At 37.1% G+C, this 19,517-nt stretch overlaps 1 protein-coding gene and 1 non-coding gene across 2 annotated transcripts; both read right to left on the bottom strand.

Moving 5' to 3' along the window:
• Window positions 1-902: 902 nt before the first annotated feature.
• TRNAC-GCA (transfer RNA cysteine (anticodon GCA)) lies at window positions 903-974 on the bottom strand. The gene has a single exon. It is a non-coding gene; the product is annotated as a tRNA-Cys (tRNA).
• A 1,685-nt stretch (window positions 975-2,659) lies between these two features.
• On the bottom strand, window positions 2,660-8,758 carry LOC136225533 (stress protein DDR48-like). Its single transcript, XM_066013597.1, has 4 exons — window positions 8,245-8,758; window positions 5,628-5,696; window positions 5,443-5,549; window positions 2,660-4,155 (listed from the first exon to the last, which is right to left on the bottom strand). Exons 1-4 carry the CDS (start codon window positions 8,396-8,398, stop codon window positions 3,004-3,006), a joined length of 1,482 nt encoding a protein of 493 aa, XP_065869669.1. The 5' UTR covers window positions 8,399-8,758; the 3' UTR covers window positions 2,660-3,003.
• Window positions 8,759-19,517: the final 10,759 nt, after the last annotated feature.

The raw sequence follows: 19,517 nt of genomic DNA, 5'->3' as shown, positions 1-19,517 counted from the left end.
AATAAATGAATAATTTATTCATTTATCGATAAATAAATAATATCGCTTAATGAATATTTTTTTCCGGTCCCAAGGATATGCATTTATCGAGGTTTTACTGTAATAGCAATTATTTGAATCCCAAATACTAAAATATTATTTATTATTATTTTATCTGGGCAAAAATGAAAAATTTTAAGATTACAAAAACTATTTTCCAGTTTCTGTCCAAAAGGCCCATTGTACTGTTACGATTTCTATATCAGCCCATTTCTAGGGAAAAAAATGGGAAAATTACACAGAAATTCATATTCTGAAAACCATTTACAACTATGTGAAGTCATATTCTGAAAACCATTTACAACTATGTAAATCCTGAAGTCATAATTTTGTATAATATCAAACTAGTAAAATCAGTACTTTTAATATATTTTAAGAATTAGAATTTATAAATTAGAAGTCTAGAATATATTTTCTAAGGTTTATGATTTATGAATTGGAGTCTAGATTTTTTAAAGGGTAAATTTCAAATAAAACTCTTGTGGTTTTACTAATTTTCAGATAAAGGACTGTGGTTTACTTTTTGTCAAAACGAGGATTGAGGTTTCGCACTTTTAATAATGCTATTAAAACTATCTTTAACGACCTGAAAATAAAAAATTTCAAGAATTAAAGTTGTTCAATGTCATATTTTATATGGAACTACATTTTCGATTTTAGAAAATCATTTTTTTTGGAACTTTCTCTCTCTAAACATTAACTTTCTCTCTCTTTACCAAACATTATCTAAACAATCTCGAAATAAAAAAGTTGAAGAATTAAAGTTGCTTAGGATCCATTGGACTGTTACGATTTCTATCTGAGCCCATTTTTGTTCTACAAAATTTAAAGAAGACAAATATATTAGATATAAAAAGTTAAAAAGGGCTCTACCGGGTTCGAACTTGTGACCTCTTGATCTGCAGTCAAATGCTCTACCACTGAGCTAAGAACCCTTAATTGAAGTTTTGATGCTACAGAAAATACATTAAGATTGAACGACACTATATCATTTAGATGATTTAATTCTCAGTTTTTAATTCTTTTCCAACTTAAAGAGATTTATGAAATTGAATTCTAAACAGGAAAAAAAAAAGAAAAAAAAAATTCAAATGAAGGTTTCCAAATAAGGGGTAAAGTTAGAGATGGTAAAAATACATATAGTATTTGGATTAATGTGTCATTGGGGTTGATACAAAATTGATATATATATATTTTTTTAAGTTGGATTAAGGTTTACATGCTAACTCAAAAATAATACGAAATTATGCGAATATTTAAAATTATTATTATATTTTTTATATATATCACATTTATTAATAAAGATAATTAAAATGCAATTATTATTTACAAATATGACTCGAATCTCTTATATTACTAAAGTAAAATAAAATGTGACTTGTAGACACATTACATGATCCTCCAACTTGATATTAGGAGACTTTTTTGGATGATTAATATTAACATACTAATAAAAAAACAACATTAAATATTTAAAAATATTATTATATCCTTCTGTATTTTTACAAACCACGATTAACATATATGTACATGGTAAAATTACATATGACCCAAAAACACGGTACGAAATCGACACTAACCCGATTATGACACAAATTTTTTTGGATTGGGTTAATATTGGCTCATTTAATAATAACTCGAAAATTGCCACAACTAAACACGACAAGAACACGATAATTAACACCTCTAGAGGAAAATATTATTTTTTATTCCAATTCTCTTTTTTTTCGTTTTTATGTTCAAAATAAAATAAAATAAAAAAGATATTTATCTAACTTCTCATTTTGTTACAAAGGAAGGTAAAAGCCCTGGAAAATAACAAAAAGAACATTACACATTAACTAATCTACTAAGGCAAGATCAACAAAAATCTTCTAAACCAATATGCTTAGAGGCATGTAGAAAGCGCACTAAACACATCGTAACCCAAGGAATAAGAACCCGCGAAATTTGTCATCCAGCAATGAGCTCAATTTCTTCAATTGAACTTGTTTCCTGCAATAACTTATCGACCAGTTCCGTTTCTTTTCCTTCGTTCCACAATTGCCACGCCTGCACATTCGAAATGTATGTATTAGTGTATCGAGTTAGCTACAATTATTCTGATCTGAAGAGAAAATTGTACACACATGCTACGAGAGCCCAAAGAAAGATCGAAAAGGTAAATTTCACTTGGGATCTCGAGGATTATGACACCGAAGCTAAAACATCTGATTTCGTGGAGAAGCTAATAGTGATGACATTATTAGCTTGTCTACTTTTGTTACTCAATCTAATCCACTGTCATCATACACAAATTTTTTTGGATCATATACTTGATAGCTTCATCACAAAAGTAGACCATAAATTGCAGCTAATCAATGTCGTCTATCATGTCTTCATTGTAAAAAAGAACAGAGCAGGTGCCATCTCCAAAATGTTAAAAATAATTTCAGAAGATCCTCCAGATATCAGTACTTCCACTGCATTGCAAGTGTAGATACTACTTGATAGATGTATTTATGTTTGTATTAAGAAACTTCCCAAAGAATTGGTATAAAAATAATAATAACTTTTGTCATCATTCAACAGGAAATTTTAGATTGACAACAGCCTTCAACAAAGGGGCAGCCAAAAAATATGTGTATTCTTAAAAATATATCCAATTGAAATTATGACTTCAAATAAAATTAACAAGAATAGTTAAGATTGTGAATCAATAAGTTCAAGACAATTTCCATAAATATTTCATCTAAGTTCATGATGTACATGCTCAGTGGACACAATATTTTTTATGAATGGGTCAAAAGATTGTTTGTTGCAGGGGAAATATCTACTCTGAATCCACATTTCCAATCTCGGGCTGCTTACGGTAAAGCCATCTCCAATGATATCTGTGAAAGACACTGAAAAGGTTTTACTAGATTCTGCTCTTTTACCAATAAACTTGAAAATGTCAAAACTTTTTTAACTTCATATAAGTTATCAGCGGCCATATGCAGCAGCTGCTGCCTTATCACCATATGCAGGATCCGTTCTGTTCCCGTAAGGATCCGACGAATTCCCTTGTGGATTGTCCCCATACTCAGGAACTGAGGTCTCATGCATAGGACTCGGGGTACTCCAACTCGCAGGACCACTATTGCTTACATATGGAGTACCTGAAGTGCCGCCATTAAATGGACCCGAGTTGCTCCCGTAAGCAGAATCTGATGTCTCTCCATATGCAGAAGATGTGGCATTCCCATAGGTTGAGCTAATGTTTCTCTCATATGCAGGACTAGCATTGTTCCCATATGCAGGCCCAGTGTTGCTTCCATATGCAGTAAATTTGGTATTCTGATAACCATGACTGAAGTTGTTCCCATATCCAGAAGCAGGACTGCTCCCGTATCCAGGACCCATGTTGCTTCCATATGCAGCATCTCCAGGGTTCTCATAAACAGGACCCGGGATGCTCCCAAATGTGGGACCTGTGTTGTTTCTGTATGCAGCATCCCTGTTATATTCATAAGCAGGGCCAGTGTTGCTACCACATGCAGCACTTCCTGTATTCTCATGAACGGGACCTGTGTTGCTCCCAAATGCAGGACCTGTGTTGTTTCCATATCCAGCATCCCTCTTGTTTTCATAAGCAGGGCCAGTGTTGCTACCATATGCAGCTTTTCCTGTATTCTCGTAAACAGGACCTGTGTTGCTCCCAAATGCAGGACCTGTGTTGGTTCCGTATCCAGCATCCCTGGTATTCTCATAAGCAGGGCCAGTGTTTCTACTGTATGCAGCATCTCCGTTATTCTCATAAATGGGACCTGTGTTGCTCCCAAAAGCAGGACCTATGTTGTTTCCGTATGCAGCATCCCTGGTATTTCCATATGCAGGAACAGTGTTGCTCCCGTATGCAGGGCCAGTTTTGTTTCCATATCCTGCGCTCCAATTCCCAGAATCTCTGTCGCTCCCGTATGTAGAACCCATGGAATGCCCATATGGAGGACCTGAATTCCCATACGTGGTATTACTGCTATTTCCATACAGGGGATTGCTATCGTTCCCATATGTATTACTTGCATTATTCCCAAATGGTGCAGGTGAGGGCCTGGGTTTTGCGTACTCTGCAAATATAACCCAGCCATCCAAAAACTACAGAAAATAGTACATTGAAAAAGAAAAAGAAAAAATAAATCAATCAGTGAAAACAATAAGTTAAGCTGTTACAAAAATGGGCATTCTAGCTTTAATGACGGAAAAAGGAAGACGAAAAATAAACAATTACTTTGTTCCGTAAGTAAGATTTAACAAGCAACAATTTTTGGAATGTAAGCAATACATCCATTTAACAAAGAGACATATTTGAAAAACCTTTAAATGGTTTAGACCGCATCCTTAAGGCTATTCACCTTTGGGTTACAATAACACATAACGGTGTCAAACAAGATTTTCCATCTTAAATCAAACACGCTACAGAACGAATAGTTATATTATTCATACCCGATGAGGCACCCAGAAATAAGGCAAAAATAAATAGGGTACATGGCTATCTTTTTATTTACACTAAACCACAAAAGTTTTCAGACAGATCCTCATGAGCATGCATATGAATAGAATGAATTGATTGTTCTTCATTGAACCTTGATACAATTCCAAATTGAGCATTATACATTGGTAACTTAGCAAAATTGCTGAATAAAATAGCTACATAATACAGTAACATGTTGCATATGCAATACAAATTAAAGACCCGTCATCCAACAATATAACTATAAAAAAACAAAATGTCCACCTGTATGAAAACCTCCTCACCCTGTTAATAACTTCCTAAGCATATGACATAGCTCAGAGTTTGATTTCATAACCACCAAAGCACAGCAAGAACCAACCACCCAATACAAGTTGCAGGACCAATTGGGTGTATCAATTGGTACAACTCCATTATGTGTAGGGGGTTTGTGGAGGTGGATAGGTCTCAGGTTCAAAACTGAATCCTTCACCCCTCACTTGTCAATAAATAAATAGAATAGAATAAAATTTGCAGCACTTTTTTTTTGGCACATATAACAGGAAGAATATACAACTCAATGCTAAAAAGTAAGAATCATCAGACTTGTTCTAAATATTCATCGAAACTACGAACGTTGCATTGCATCACACTTCATTTTGCGAACTTCCTTTTCAAAATACAAGTCAAAGTTTCGGTAAAGATTTTCCATCAGAATTCTTATAATGTTGTAGCTTAATAGCTTGTCAGATGCCTTGAGAGCTATGCATAATTTATGCTAACCAGCAGTGGACAAAATATTTTGTTACTATGTACAATCTGCTACTTAACAAACTGACTTATTACTTCACAAATATCATTAAATTCCAGTATAATAATATTTCATCATTCGTCAATATCAAAGTAATAAAAACATTAGAAAGCATACTCACTTTGCCATCCATGCCTTCTCTACCTTTTGCAGCATCTTCTAAGCTAGCATATTTAACAAAGCCGAATCCCTTAGAATATCCTGATGCCCGGTCAGTCACAATTCTAGCTGCAAAAGAGCTGGAATAAAAAATCGCAATAAATTATTGAAGCAATTTCAAAGAAAATAAGGGAAAGAAGCTCAAACCGTGAACTACTTCACCGAAGCTGGAAAATGCTTCCTTTAGTTTCTCTGTTGTAGTGTGCTTGTTCAGCCCTAGTGAAATACATAAAAAGTACCGAATCGAAATTAGAAGACATCATTTAAGTTGAACTGAGAATCTGACCATCAAAAGTACATGATACACATACAAACACATATATTACCCTAGGTGACCACATACAATCAACAAAAGATCTCTGTATATCTACAATTCAAATAAAACTTCTAAGTTAATAAAACACCCCAATTTAGAGATCAACTGGCAAAATACAGAAAACATTAATACAGGCAAGAGAATTACATCTACTTTCCAATGAAATTACAAAAGAATAATACAAAGCATTAACGCAAGTTGACAAAACAATAATAGAAGGCAGAGATATGCATCTACATCCAAAAGAAATCACAAAACACAAAGAATAACTGCAGAAGGAAAGCATAAAGGAAACGTAATGATTGGAGAGAATTAGAGTATTGTGTGCTGAAGAGTAGTCAATAATAGTCCATAGGAAACGAATTCTGCAACTGAAACTGCCGACGGGAGGGAGACTGATAAACAATCGTTAATAGAAATTTTATTGGGTAGTTCCAACAATTCAGATTATGTTCCAGTTCTCTCAATCTATGGACCAGGGGGGTTAGGGAAGTCGAAACTAGTTCGAACCATATTCGATCACACTGTAGATGAGTTTGATTCAAGGGTATGGGTCTATGTTGGGGAGGAATTTAATGTGCAAACCATAGTTGAGAAAATGATAGAATGTATAGTGGGAAGTAGAACAGAAGATCTTTCAATGGAAACGCTGAAAGATCTCCTAGAAAAACCGATTTTCGAAAAGAAATTCTTGCTGGTTTTGGATGACTTTATGAATATAGATGATGAAAAATGGAATGTTTAAAGTTAGGTGGAGATGGAAGTCGGATAATAGTAGTTACGCGTAAGGAATCCATAGCAAATACAATTAGCACCTTGAAAAGTTATGAGCTACGAGGTTTAAGTCTTAACGAGTCTTTGTCGCTGTGGGATCTAGATGTGCCGGAGGGGGTCGAACCACTTATGGTTGAACAAATTAAAGACATTTTAAGGATGTGTGGCAATAAACCTCTTCAAATAGAGCTCATAGGAAAGGCATTAAGATATAGACCTTCAGAAACTGAGTTAGTTCCCTTCATGGAGGAAGTACTTAGGAAACTAGATGATCCCATTTTTCAATTGGGAACTGGAGATATGAAAATCTCACCTGACCTTCCATTGAGTTACAGTTACCTCCCTCCACAATTGCAGAAATGCTTTTTGTATTGCAGATTATTCCCCAAAAGTGAAAACATTAATGTACAAAAATTGATCCATCATTGGATTGCTCTAGAGTATATCATTAGGCCAAAGGGTGTAGAAGAAAGTGCGGAGGAAATTGGTTTGGAGTATTTTTATTATTTGGTGAGGAGATCGTTTCTGAAAGAGGGTGAAAGGGATGAATTAGGGAACATAAGAAGTTGCAACTTGGAGAATTCAATGCATGATCTTGCAGTTTCAGTGGCTGGTTTGGATCATAAAGTGTTTAGATCTTCAAAGTTCGAAACTTTTGATGATATTCAAACCCGACATGTATCATTTCTCTGCCATTTCAATTTGATATCGACTGTGAAATGCTCCTTCAATGCACACTGTCTGCGTACATTTCTGAAGTTTCACGGACGGTGTGCATTGAAGGAGCATTTCAGAGTCGATATCAAATTGAAATGGCAGAGAAATGATGCATGTCGGGTTTGAATATCATCAAAAGTTTCGAACTTTGAAGATCTAAACACTTTATGATCCAAACCAGCCACTTAAACATGCATTGAATTCTCCAAGTTGCAATTTCTTATGTTCCCTAATTCATCCCTTTCACCCTCTTTCAGAAACGATCTCCTCACCAAATAATAAAAATACTCCAAACCAATTTCCTCCGCACTCTCTTCTACACCCTTTGGCCTAATGATATACTCTAGAGCAATCCAATGATGGATCAATTTTTGTACATTAATGTTTTCACTTTTGGGGAATAATCCGCAATACAAAAAGCATTTCTGCAATTGTGGAGGGAGGTAACTGTAACTCAATGGAATGGCAGGTGAGATTTTCATATCTCGGGATCATCTAGTTTCCTAAGTACTTCCTCCATGAAGGGAAATAACTCAGTTTCTGAAGGTCTATATATTAATACCTTTACTATGAGCTCTATTTCAAGAGGTTTATTGCCGCACATCCTTGAAATCTTGTCCTTAATTTGTTCAACCATAAGTGGTTCGACCCCCTCCGGCACATCTACTTTAATTAATCCCCATCCAAACAAGCCCTTATAGACTATTGAAAGGGTTATGATTCAATGAGAACTAATGAACTTAAGATCATATGTCGAGAGAAGCAACTGTTGAGAATGTATAAACTTAGAGTAGAAATACACATGTGAGAAACAGCAAACTGAAATCCTTAGAGTAGAATTGATTTGTCATCAAAAGAGGGACACATAAAAATAGAAAACAGAGTCGATCAAGAAATGAGAAAGACAGAAGGAAAATAATGAAAGAATAGAAAAAAGAGAAAGAGAGAGGAACGTACCAGAGACAAAGAGATTAGTGTTAGGATCAGCCTCTTGTCGAGCAGAAGTTGCAGGCGCAGTCGGAGGAACGAAAGATGAAGTTGATGTTGTGGAGAAGAGCCTGAGCAAGCCACGGGGAGCAGCCGTCAAAGCAGACTTCAGATTCATAGCCATGATTATGAATCGATGAATTCTCAAGGGTTTTAGCTAAAACCCCAAGTTCAGTCTCTCTCAGACAAATTTTCCTTTCAGTGAGAAAACTAAGTTCTTGCTGCGGGAGAAGGCTTATTCGCTGACTGAACTGATAAGCTTTTCGGATTAGGACTTAGCCTTAGCTTAAGGGGAGTTCCGGGGTTTCCGATCGGATCAGCGCTAGAAGGACAATAGGGGAAGGATGTGCCTTCAATCGTCAATCGACAGTAGTCTCCTTCATAAGTATGCTGCCTGCGTTTATGAGGATGGTGAAAATTACAGGCTTAACCCTTGGAATTTGCCCTAACACAAAAGTCCACCAACATCTAAGTTAAATTCCAAATGTTTTAAGAGGTAATTTTTCGCTTTTCTCTCCTAGGTTGAGAGCTTTCGCTTTTCTCTCCTAGGTTGAGAGTTTTCGCTTTTCGCTCCTTTTCTCATCGCTATCTGTTGATTTCCCGTGTAATTTGGAAAGAATTGCTGTTTGTTTTTTCTTCGATTGTTCCCATGGAAGATTTGTTGGACAATTTCTCGCTTCAAGATGAGGAAGTTGAGAATCTTGCTCTGCCGGCGACGGTGGAAGAATCGTCTGAGACTGACTACGATCTCTGTCTGTTAGGGGAGATTTACACAGACCGATCGGTTAATTTTACGGCTCTTCAACATAGATTAGCAAGTATCTGGATGCCCAGGCGGGGTTTGTATGTTCAGCGATTAACTGAGAAAAGGTACCTATTCCGTTTCTATCATGATTTGGACATCTCTAGGGTTTTAGAGGGGGGGCCATGGGCCTATGATAATCACCTGATTATTCTTCATCGGCTAAATAGGAATGAGGATCCTCTCCTTCTTGAGCTTTTTCATATATCGGTATGGGTTCAAGTACATAATCTCCCGACTGGTTGTATGTCTGAAGCAGTTGGAAAGAGACTGGGCGATTTTATTGGCCAATTTTTACTCTATGATATCAAGAACAATACTGGTGGATGGAAAATGTTCATGCGTATTCGGGTAAGTATGGATGTGAGGGTGGCATTGAAACGTTGGAAGAAGGTAACAAAGGAAGGTGGTTTGCCCCAACTGGTTCAATTTAAATACGAGAGAATTACATATTTTTGTTATATTTGTGGGTTACTAGGTCACACTGATAGGTTTTGCCCAAAGCATTTTACTAGTCCTGATGATTGTCTGAAAAAAGATTGGGGATCTTGGCTGAAGGCCCAGACAAACAGGGGTTTTCGAGGAGGAGGGGAAAGATGGCTTCGTGGGGCTGATGGCACTCCTTTCATGGCTGACAAATCGGGGGGTTTCTATTCTCCGAGTTTCCAGGAGAGTCCGGCCTATACAATGGAGTGTCAAGGTTCAGAGAGGGATGGTTTGGGGGAGGAAGATGAGGGGGAAGATTCCATGGATATTGGGGATAATAAGAGGAAAAGGAAAAAGCTTCTGCTCCTGAAGGGGGGAAATAGTGAAAGTAGTCAGAGTAAAATTCCAGGATCGGCCGGGCTTGTAGGCGAGCCCCGCCGGGAATCATGATTGGTGGTAGCTGGAACTGCCGGGGTCTTGGCAACCCCCGTACGGTGTTGGCTCTCAAAAATATTTTTGGGAGTATTAAGCCATCTTTTTTGTTCTTATTTGAAACTTTAACACATCAGAATAGATTTGAACATATAAAAAAGTCTGTGGGTTTTGATAATTTTTTCTGTGTTGATAGGGAAGGTAGAGGAGGAGGTTTAGCGATTATTTGGCGAAATGATGTGAATATTTCTATTCTTAGCTTCTCATCATTTCATATTGATGTTAGTATCCAAGAAGGGGAGGCTGCGGCTTGGAGGTGTACGGGTTTCTACGGGCAGCCGGATCGAGCAAAGCACCGCCTTTCATGGGACTTGCTCCGGTGTTTAAAAGAGCGATCGTCTCTCCCATGGTGTGTGATTGGGGATATGAATTGTATCTTAAATCAGGAGGAGAAAAGAGGAGGGACATGTTATCCGACTGCTTTAATCCATGATTTTCAGGAAACAATTTCTGAATGTGGGCTTATTGATATGAGATTGCTTGGGTATCCGTTCACTTGGGAGAGGGGTCGGGGAACTCCACACTTTGTTGAAGAACAGTTAGACAGGTGCCTTGTTTCTCAGGAGTGGCTTGATTGTTTTCCTAAGGCTAATCTTTCTAGTGGTACGTGGTCTTCTTATGATCATCTGCCTATTTTTCTTTCTGTCAAGCCCAAGGTGGTTTGCACCCCCCTTTCTTATCCTTTTAGATTCAATAATTGTTGGATGTAAGAACCTGATTTTGTGGAACTGGTTACGGCTGTTTGGCTTGCTAATAGGAATTGTGATTTATTGTTAAGGCTTGATAAATGTTGTTCAGCAATGAAGGCCTGGAGTGAGAAGTTCAGGGTACAGTTCTTGAGTAAAATAAAAAGGGCTAAGGCTGACCTGGCGAATCTGCTAAGGTTGAATCAAGGTAATTCGGATGCGGAGATTATTTCAGCCCGAGGGGAGTTGCAAAAACTGCTAGAGTTGGAGAACTCGTATTGGAAACAAAGGTCTAAGACTATATGGCTTAAGGATGGAGATCGTAACAGTAAAAAATTTCCACACAATGGCTTCTCAAAGGCAGAGAAAGAACAAAATTGAGAAGTTGCTGCTGAATGATGGGGAGTGGACTGATGATGGCGGAAAAATTGGGGAGTTAATAATGGAGTTTTATGCAAATTTGTTCAAGGCAGTTGATGATCCGTTGGTGTCTGAACTGGATCAAATCCCAAATAAAGTTAGTGATATGATGAATGATAAGCTGGGTAGACAATTTGCCGTGGAGGAATTTAAGAAGGCGATTTTTCAAATGCATCAAGACAAGTCCCCGGGTCCCGACGGGCTTGGGCCGGGTTTTTTTCAGAAATTTTGGTACCTTATTGGTGAAGAGGTGGCAAAGGCTGCAATAGCTTGGCTGGAGAGTGGTTCCTTCCCTGAAAAATTGACTGAAACGAACATCGTTCTCATTCCTAAAGTTCCTGCTTCGTCTTCCGTGAATGACTTTCGTCCCATTGCACTGTGCAACGTGCTATAAAAAATCATCTCAAAGGTTTTAGCTAACAGAATTAAGGTTATTCTTCCGGATATCATCGCCGAAGAACAATCAGCTTTCGTGCCGGGTAGATTGATAATTGATAACGTGATCACTGCCTTTGAAACAATTCATTCAATGCACTCTAAAAGGAAGGGTAAAGGGGGCTCGGTAGCGGTTAAAATCGATATTAGAAAAGCGTATGACAGTGTCAGATGGGAATATCTTTTAAAGCTACTTGCTAGATTGGGATTTACTGATAAATGGATCAATTGGATGCAAATGTGCATAAAATCAGTATCTTACTTCTTTCAGGTGAACGGTAAGAGTTTAGGGCCTATTATCCCCGGTAGAGGCATCCGTCAAGGCGATCCGTTGTCACCATACTTGTATATTTTGTGTGCGGAAGGTTTGTCTTGTCTTTTGAATCAGGCACAAAACGCCCGGGTCTTGACAGGCAGTCAAGTTGCTCGTGGGGCTCCGGTTCTTTCCCACCTCCTATTTGCGGATGATTGTCTGCTTTTTTGTGGAGCAAATGAGAACGAAGCTAGAATTTTGAAAGAAATATTGATTCAATATGAGCAAATCTCGAGTCAGGCTATAAACTTCTCTAAATCTAGTATATTTTTTAGCCAAAAAGTACCAGAAGGAGATAGAACTTTAATCAGGGGCTGTTTAGGAGTTGATAAGCCGATGGATATATCACGGTATCTTGGGCTTCCGGTGATGGTGGGTCGAAGTAAGAAGGTGGCGTTTGGGTATTTGAAATCTAGGCTATCAAACCGATTATTTGGCTGGGCAGGGAAGTTGCTTTCACAAGCAGGGAAGGAAATTTTGTTAAAATCAATTGCTCAGGCAATTCCAACCTATTACATGAGTACTTTTTTAATCCCCACCTCGCTTTGTGAAGAATTGCAAAGGATGATGAACTCTTTCTGGTGGGGATCAAATCCAACAGGTAGGAAAAGGATTCACTGGGCGGCTTGGGATAGGCTTTGTGAAAGAAAGGAGCATGGGGGTCTCGGTTTTAGACAATTACATGCTTTTAACCTTGCTGTGCTAGCTAAACAAGCATGGTTTCTTGTATCAAGACCGGATACGTTGTTTTGTCGAATACTCAGAGCTAAATACTTCTCGCAAGGAGATTTTTTATCATCACGTTTGGGTTCCAATCCGAGTGTGATTTGGAGAAGTATCTGGTCTGCATGAGAAGTGCTTGCGAAAGGATTAAGATGGCGGGTTGGAGGGGGTTCTAGAATTAATGTTTGGTCTGATCCGTGGTTAAGTAATGCTCCTGATTTCAAACCAAGAACTGTGCAAGGCGATGGGCTGGAAAATTTGACTGTTGCTGAACTTAGATTACCAAATTCTGATGCATGGGATCTTGATAGGATTAGCGGCTTGTTTGTTGATAAAGACGTTCAAGGATACTACAGACTTTTTTGGGAGAGAGGAATTCAAGTGACCGCCTGATATGGCACCACGAGAAAAAAGGTAACTATTCGGTGAGGTCGGGGTATAGAGTTGCAAGAGATATTTTGGGGGATAGCGTGTCCTTGCGACCAACATTAAATTGGACTCGTTTCTGGTCTTTTCCTATTCCCCCACGAGTTAAAATGTTAGTATGGAGAGCTTGCTGTAATTTTTTACCTGTAAAAGACAGACTCTCAGCGAAGGGAATTGTGTCGGATAATTTGTGTGGCCTTTGTAAGGAGGAAGGGGAGCATACGGTTCATTTGTTCATGGATTGTGAATATGCGAGACGTTTTTGGACGGAATTGGGTGTCGGTCCACATATTGCAATGAGTGATTATTTCATTGAGTGGTTTGGAATATTTTTGGAGTCTAGGGAGGATCAGGAATGTTATTCTCTTTGTTTAGGAATCTGGGAACTGTGGTGTCAGCGGAACGCTGGTATTTGGGAAAACTCTTCCGTTCCTCCTCGTATTATTGCGGGTTTGTGCAGGAATTTTTTTACTTCTTTTTCTGCTGCAATCAGTCACGAACATGCTCAGGCCCCGGTGTGCAGATCTGCTGTATGGCATCCTCTGCTGGCTGGGTTTTTGAAGTTTAATATTGACGCCTCTGTTAGGGGGGGGGAATCAATAAATTTGGGATTGGGGGTGTGGTAAGAAATGACACAGGTGGGTTTATGTTTGCATTTGCGCAGGCTGTTCAAGGAATTGTCCTCCCGCGGATGGCTGAGGCAGTTGGTCTTCTAAAGGCGCTGCGTCTGGTTCAGCAACAGGGGTGGGAGGGGATCATATTGGAATTGGACGCTAAAGAGGTCGTCGATGCGTGTTTTGCGGATCAAACCGATATATCAGAGTTTGGTATGGTAATTAGGGAATGCTGTCAGTTAATACAATGTATAGGGAATGTTTCTGTTGTTTTTGCTAAAAGGTCTGCCAACCAAGTGGCTCATAGGTTAGCTTGTGAGGCCTTGTCTTTGGTTACGCCTACTATCTGGCACTCAGAACCGGGTTTTTTACGTTCTGTGTTAGCCACTGATGTATCGATGTTTCATATATAAAATCCTCTGTTAGTTTGCTGTAAAAAAAAATTCCAAATGTTTTAATGAAATCTATTACTCCCTTCATTCTCAAATAAGTGTCGTTTTAGAATTTTTACACAAATTAAGAAAAACAATTAATATATATTTAAATTAATAAATTTACATGGATTAACTAAATAAAAATTCGCTCTCATATAATAATTGGAGAAAAAACTTTGAATGTTTAAAAAACACATAAATCAAGACAAAGTTTAAATTCTTAGACCAAAAAACTATACTAAATTTTATTGAAAAACGAAAACGACACTTAAAAAAGAACAAAACTAATTATCTAAAACAACACTTATTTGAGAACGGAGGGAGTATCTATCTATTATATATCCGGAAAAGTATAAAAATAAACTTTATGATTACATCTGTTTTCGAATAACACTCATATGGTTTAAAAGTTTGCAAAATGGTACCTTGAGGTTCATTCCGTTAGCAAACACATACCAAATTAATTAACGGTGTTAAAAGTCAAAGGAAAAAGAGTTAATTTAGTCCTTATATATTTTTTATTTTATAAATTAACTCCCTTATTATCTAATTATAACAAACAAACCCCAAAATAAAAATCAATTACACCATCTTTCTTATCTCTCTTTAATTTCTTTTTTTCTCTCTCTCTTCTCTCTCATCTTTATTAATTTTCTTGTCTCTAAAATCAATTGAACATAAATATAGCATCCTCAACAGTTTCTTTAGAATATCTAACAATTCTCTGAGGTAGAAACTTGTGAAAAAATGACAAGCTTGGTGACAACATCAACAACCAAAACTATGATCCAACTCATGGAATTAAGAGTTTCTCATTGCAAAATGATGGAAGAAATTGTTGCGAATGACATGGAGATTTCACTGAGCATGATGGATTATTTTCAAGAAGCTGAAGCATTTGGGACAAAAATAAATATAGATAGACTCACGTTCCATACCTCGTAAACTTTTACAGAAACTATGACTGATACCATCTCTTGAGTGGTTTAACAACTATCTGGTTTTCCAGAACTCGGCTTCGAGAACTTGGTTCTGTATTGCTCTATAAGCATGTCAAGCTTGTCGACTACACCCGCCCCACATGATCTTTATTCTTCTTTGGCCTTTTCTTAAATCGGTCTTCTTATTCTTCTGTCGGGTTTGCAAACTTCCTCTTTGTCTGCCTTAAACCTGACTCCTCAAGAGGTTTTTGTTTCTGGGGATTTTTAGCTGTCATTTCTCCTTTTCTAACATCAGGCTTCTTGACCGGATGATTCATTTGTTCATGTTCAGAGCTTTCTACCTCCTGTTTTCAGGCACTGAATTTATCCTTCGCCAAATATTTTGATTTTCCGACTCCTGCATCATTCTTGTGTTTCTTATGATTTTTTAGTCTGTCAAATGAATCTCCCTCGGAAACCATAGATTTCACTGTTGACAATGTGTTCAATTGATTTTAGAGAGAGAAAAATTAACAAAGATGAGAGAAAATAGAGAAAAAGAAGAAAAAAAGAAAAGAAATTAAAGAGTGATGGACAAGATGGTATAATTGATTTTTATTTTTCATTTTGGGGTTTGTTTGTGATAATTAGATAATAAAGGGGTTAATTTATAAAAATAAATAATATAAGGACCAAATTAACTCTTTTTCCTTTCACTTTTAACACCGTTAGTCAATTTGGTATGTGTTTGCTAACAGAATGAACCTCAAGGTATCATTTTGCAAACTTTTAAACCACATAGGTGTTGTTCGAAAACAGGTGTAACCACAAGGTTTATTTTTGTATTTTTCCCTTATATCTATAAGTTGGCATAAAAGAAACACTTCGTAACAAGACAGACATAAACTGACTGATGTATCACAATAATAACACACTTGCTATGATGTCATTTTTGCTAAACTTTCAGAATTTTATTAATTTTCGTTTACATTTTTTTTGGCACAGAGAGTACATATTAAGCTACAAGGACTCTCGGCATCTACATCTTCCTCAACTGCATAACTTTACAATAAAATCAACTTCCTCTTTATCCATCTTCATCTTCTCAAACTATTTGGCTAGAGAGCATAAAGGTTTATATTACCTGTTTGCAAACTTTTAAACCACATAGGTGTTGTTCGAAAACAGGTGTAACCACAAGGTTTATTTTTGTATTTTTCCCTTATATCTATAAGTTGGCATAAAAGAAACACTTCGCAACAAGACAGACATAAACTGACTGATGTATCACAATAATAACACACTTGCTATGATGTCATTTTTGCTAAACTTTCAGAATTTTATTAATTTTCGTTTACATTTTTTTTGGCACAGAGAGTACATATTAAGCTACAAGGACTCTCGGCATCTACATCTTCCTCAACTGCATAACTTTACAATAAAATCAACTTCCTCTTTATCCATCTTCATCTTCTCAAACTGTTTGGCTAGAGAGCATAAAGGTTTATATTACCTGGAGTACCCACTACCAAATAGTTTTCATTCTGTTTTTTTCAATCAAAGCTTATGTATGGCATTTACGTTTTGGCCATCCCTCTTACGAGCGATTAAAAGGCCTTAACTTATCTTGTAATGATTTTGATTCCTTCAAGACAATACCATGCGATATTTGTCAAAGAGCCAAACAGAAAAAACAACCATTTTCATTAAGTCACAGTATGGCAAATGAGTGTTTTGACCTAATTCATGCTCACATTTGGGGTCCGATAAAAGAGTCTTACTCTAACAAGCATTACTTCCTAACCATACTTGACGACTATAACAGGTATACATGGATCACACTAATGCAAAACAAGAGTGAAGCAAGCACTGCACTACAACTTTTATGCAAATACATCAGCAACCAATTTGGCAAAAGTGTGAAAACAATAAGAATGGATAATGGACCCGAGTTCATCATGAAGGAGTTCTATGCCACAAACGGTATTACCCACCAAACATCTTACCCCGAGACACCATAAAAAACGGCAGAGTAGAAAGGAAACATCTTGACATCATGAACACTACGAGAGCGCTCATGTTTCAAAGCTGTTTACCCAAGGAATATTGGCCAGAAGCAGTCAGTCATGATGTTTACCTTATAAACAGATTACCCTCAACACCCATTCAAGGACAGACACCTTATGAACGTATATACAGTGAAAGAAGCAGCCTGGAAGATCTCAAAATATTTGGATGTTTGGCTTATGCCTCATCACCCGACAGACACAAAACCAAGTTCACAGACAGGGCAATAAAATGCATCTTCCTAGGCTACAGACATGGCACCAAAGGCTTCAAGTTACTAAATTTAGCCACTAACATGATATTTTTTCCAGGAATGTCAAATTCTTTTAACAACATTTTCCTTTCAACAATCAAACAGCAATCACATCATACTGCAGTGAGGAAGAATTGGACACCCTACATTTGGAATCTATGCAAGATGATGAAATTGACATAGAAGAGGATCACACATTACAAGATGCGATACAACATGTAGATATCACACAAGCAGCAAATGATAATCACGACATAGCAGACATCACAAATGAACAACCACAGCCATATAACGCAACAGACAGGCCTTTAAGGACAATGCAACCCTCATCATATCTAAAAGATTATCACCTGGCTTTGATAAAAGGCTCTTCCTTGCCCTGTTTCACAAATTCACCCCATGGCCTCTCAAAACACCTTTCGTATGATAGGTTATCCCCTACCAAATGCATTTTTTTCCATAAACCTCACGTGCCACAAAGAACCTGCAAATTACACAGATGCCAAGTCAGATCCAAATTGGCAACAAGCCATGAAAAGGGAGCTTGACGTCCTAGAGGCAAATCAAACATGGGATCTAACAGTTTTACCTGCAGGGAAGAGGCCTATCAGGTGTCATTAGGTGTACAAGATCAAACACAAGGCAGATGAAAGTATTGCACATTTCAAGGCCCGTTTGGTAGCCAAAGGCTACTCACAACAAGAAGGGGTGGACTTCACTGCTACCTTCGCACCTGTAGCAAAGTTCACAACCATTAGATATGTGTTAGCCATAGCAATTTCCAAAGAATGGTGATGGAAAATAGACAAGCCTAGGCGTAGCGGAATAATAAAATTTTATCTATTTTATCTATTTCCCTTTTTTCAAGATCTGTTAATTGTTATTTCATACAAGGAAGGATAGAAAGCAATACCTTTAGTGAAGAACTATCTACGGTTGCAAACGAAGTGCCCACAACTTCTTATAATCAACCCGTGAGCAACGAACGTTTTTGTTCAACACAGAAAAACAAAACTAATCAGAGGGAGTAATGATTGCCTCTAACAGCAATCGATACGAGATCAAAGAGGGAGTAAGAAATAAAGTAAATTAGCCGAGACGAAAAACGGAACGATTCCTCTTCTCCTTCTTTTATGTGTGTCGAAATATGTAGGCTAGGGAGTCTATTTATAGACTTTTCAAAACCGTAATCCTAGTTGTGTTAGGTAATTAATTAATTAGAATCTTATTCGGAATAGGATTACTAATTAGATAATTAAATAAACACTTTATTATTATCTAAATAATAACTAATTATATCTAGATAATTATTATTAATCAAATTAATAATTCAATTATTGTTAGGGATAATTAATTAGAGTTTCAATCACATAAAAACTTCTAATTAATATTATCAGATAATCCTTTAATTTAATTTATAACCATAATCTAATTATAATTATTAAATCAAACCAATATCCCTATTTAATATATAAATTTCGGCCCATGCACCATGTCTCACTAATTTACACGTTCGTCCTCCGATTCCAAGTCCCATATGCGACCATTAGGTTCTTTATTGCCACTAGCCGTATATATCCTTTGAAATTATTCATCACGATTAATTCCAACATATATATAACGGAATACCGTCGCGAGATGTTACTAGCAGAACCTATGATATTCCCCTAGAGCAATTAAGAAGTCAGGTTGGTAACTGACGTTAACCTTTCTGCATTAGGTACAGTATAATACGATCCTTCATCAACTATATCCTGTTGGTCAATTCCTTATAACCATGGAACGTGTCAAGGTTACATATAACGAAGAGTTCGTTTTACATGTACAGGCTGAATTCACTCTGAAAGATAAGTTAAGTGAAATATTCATTTCTACTCTTAACTCTATCACCTTGCAAGGATTTCAGTTAATTCACCACAAGCGGCCATTTGGATTTATCTCCCACTTATCGGGAGTGACGAATGCTCAATCTGACATTAACTATTCTGCAATTACTTTGTGTGATACCCAACCCTGCTCTCACACACCCCAGGCTCTCACCTGTTGGATCATGCTCGCACAGAATCAAAGTATCAGACTCCGTAATCCAGAATCACTAATTAACGAATGTTTGAGTCTGAGGATTAGTTATACCTACTAATACCAATGAGATGAATAGTTGACACATTAGATAAATCAATCCATTCTGTTATCTCAAGTCGGGTCCCAATCCTAATGAACTCCTTCACTGGA

The sequence above is a fragment of the Euphorbia lathyris genome, chromosome 1 (assembly GCF_963576675.1).
Source record: "Euphorbia lathyris chromosome 1, ddEupLath1.1, whole genome shotgun sequence".
Lineage (NCBI taxonomy): Eukaryota > Viridiplantae > Streptophyta > Magnoliopsida > Malpighiales > Euphorbiaceae > Euphorbia > Euphorbia lathyris.
Note: the sequence above shows the minus strand (reverse complement) of the source record. Positions and strands in the feature narration are given on the sequence as shown.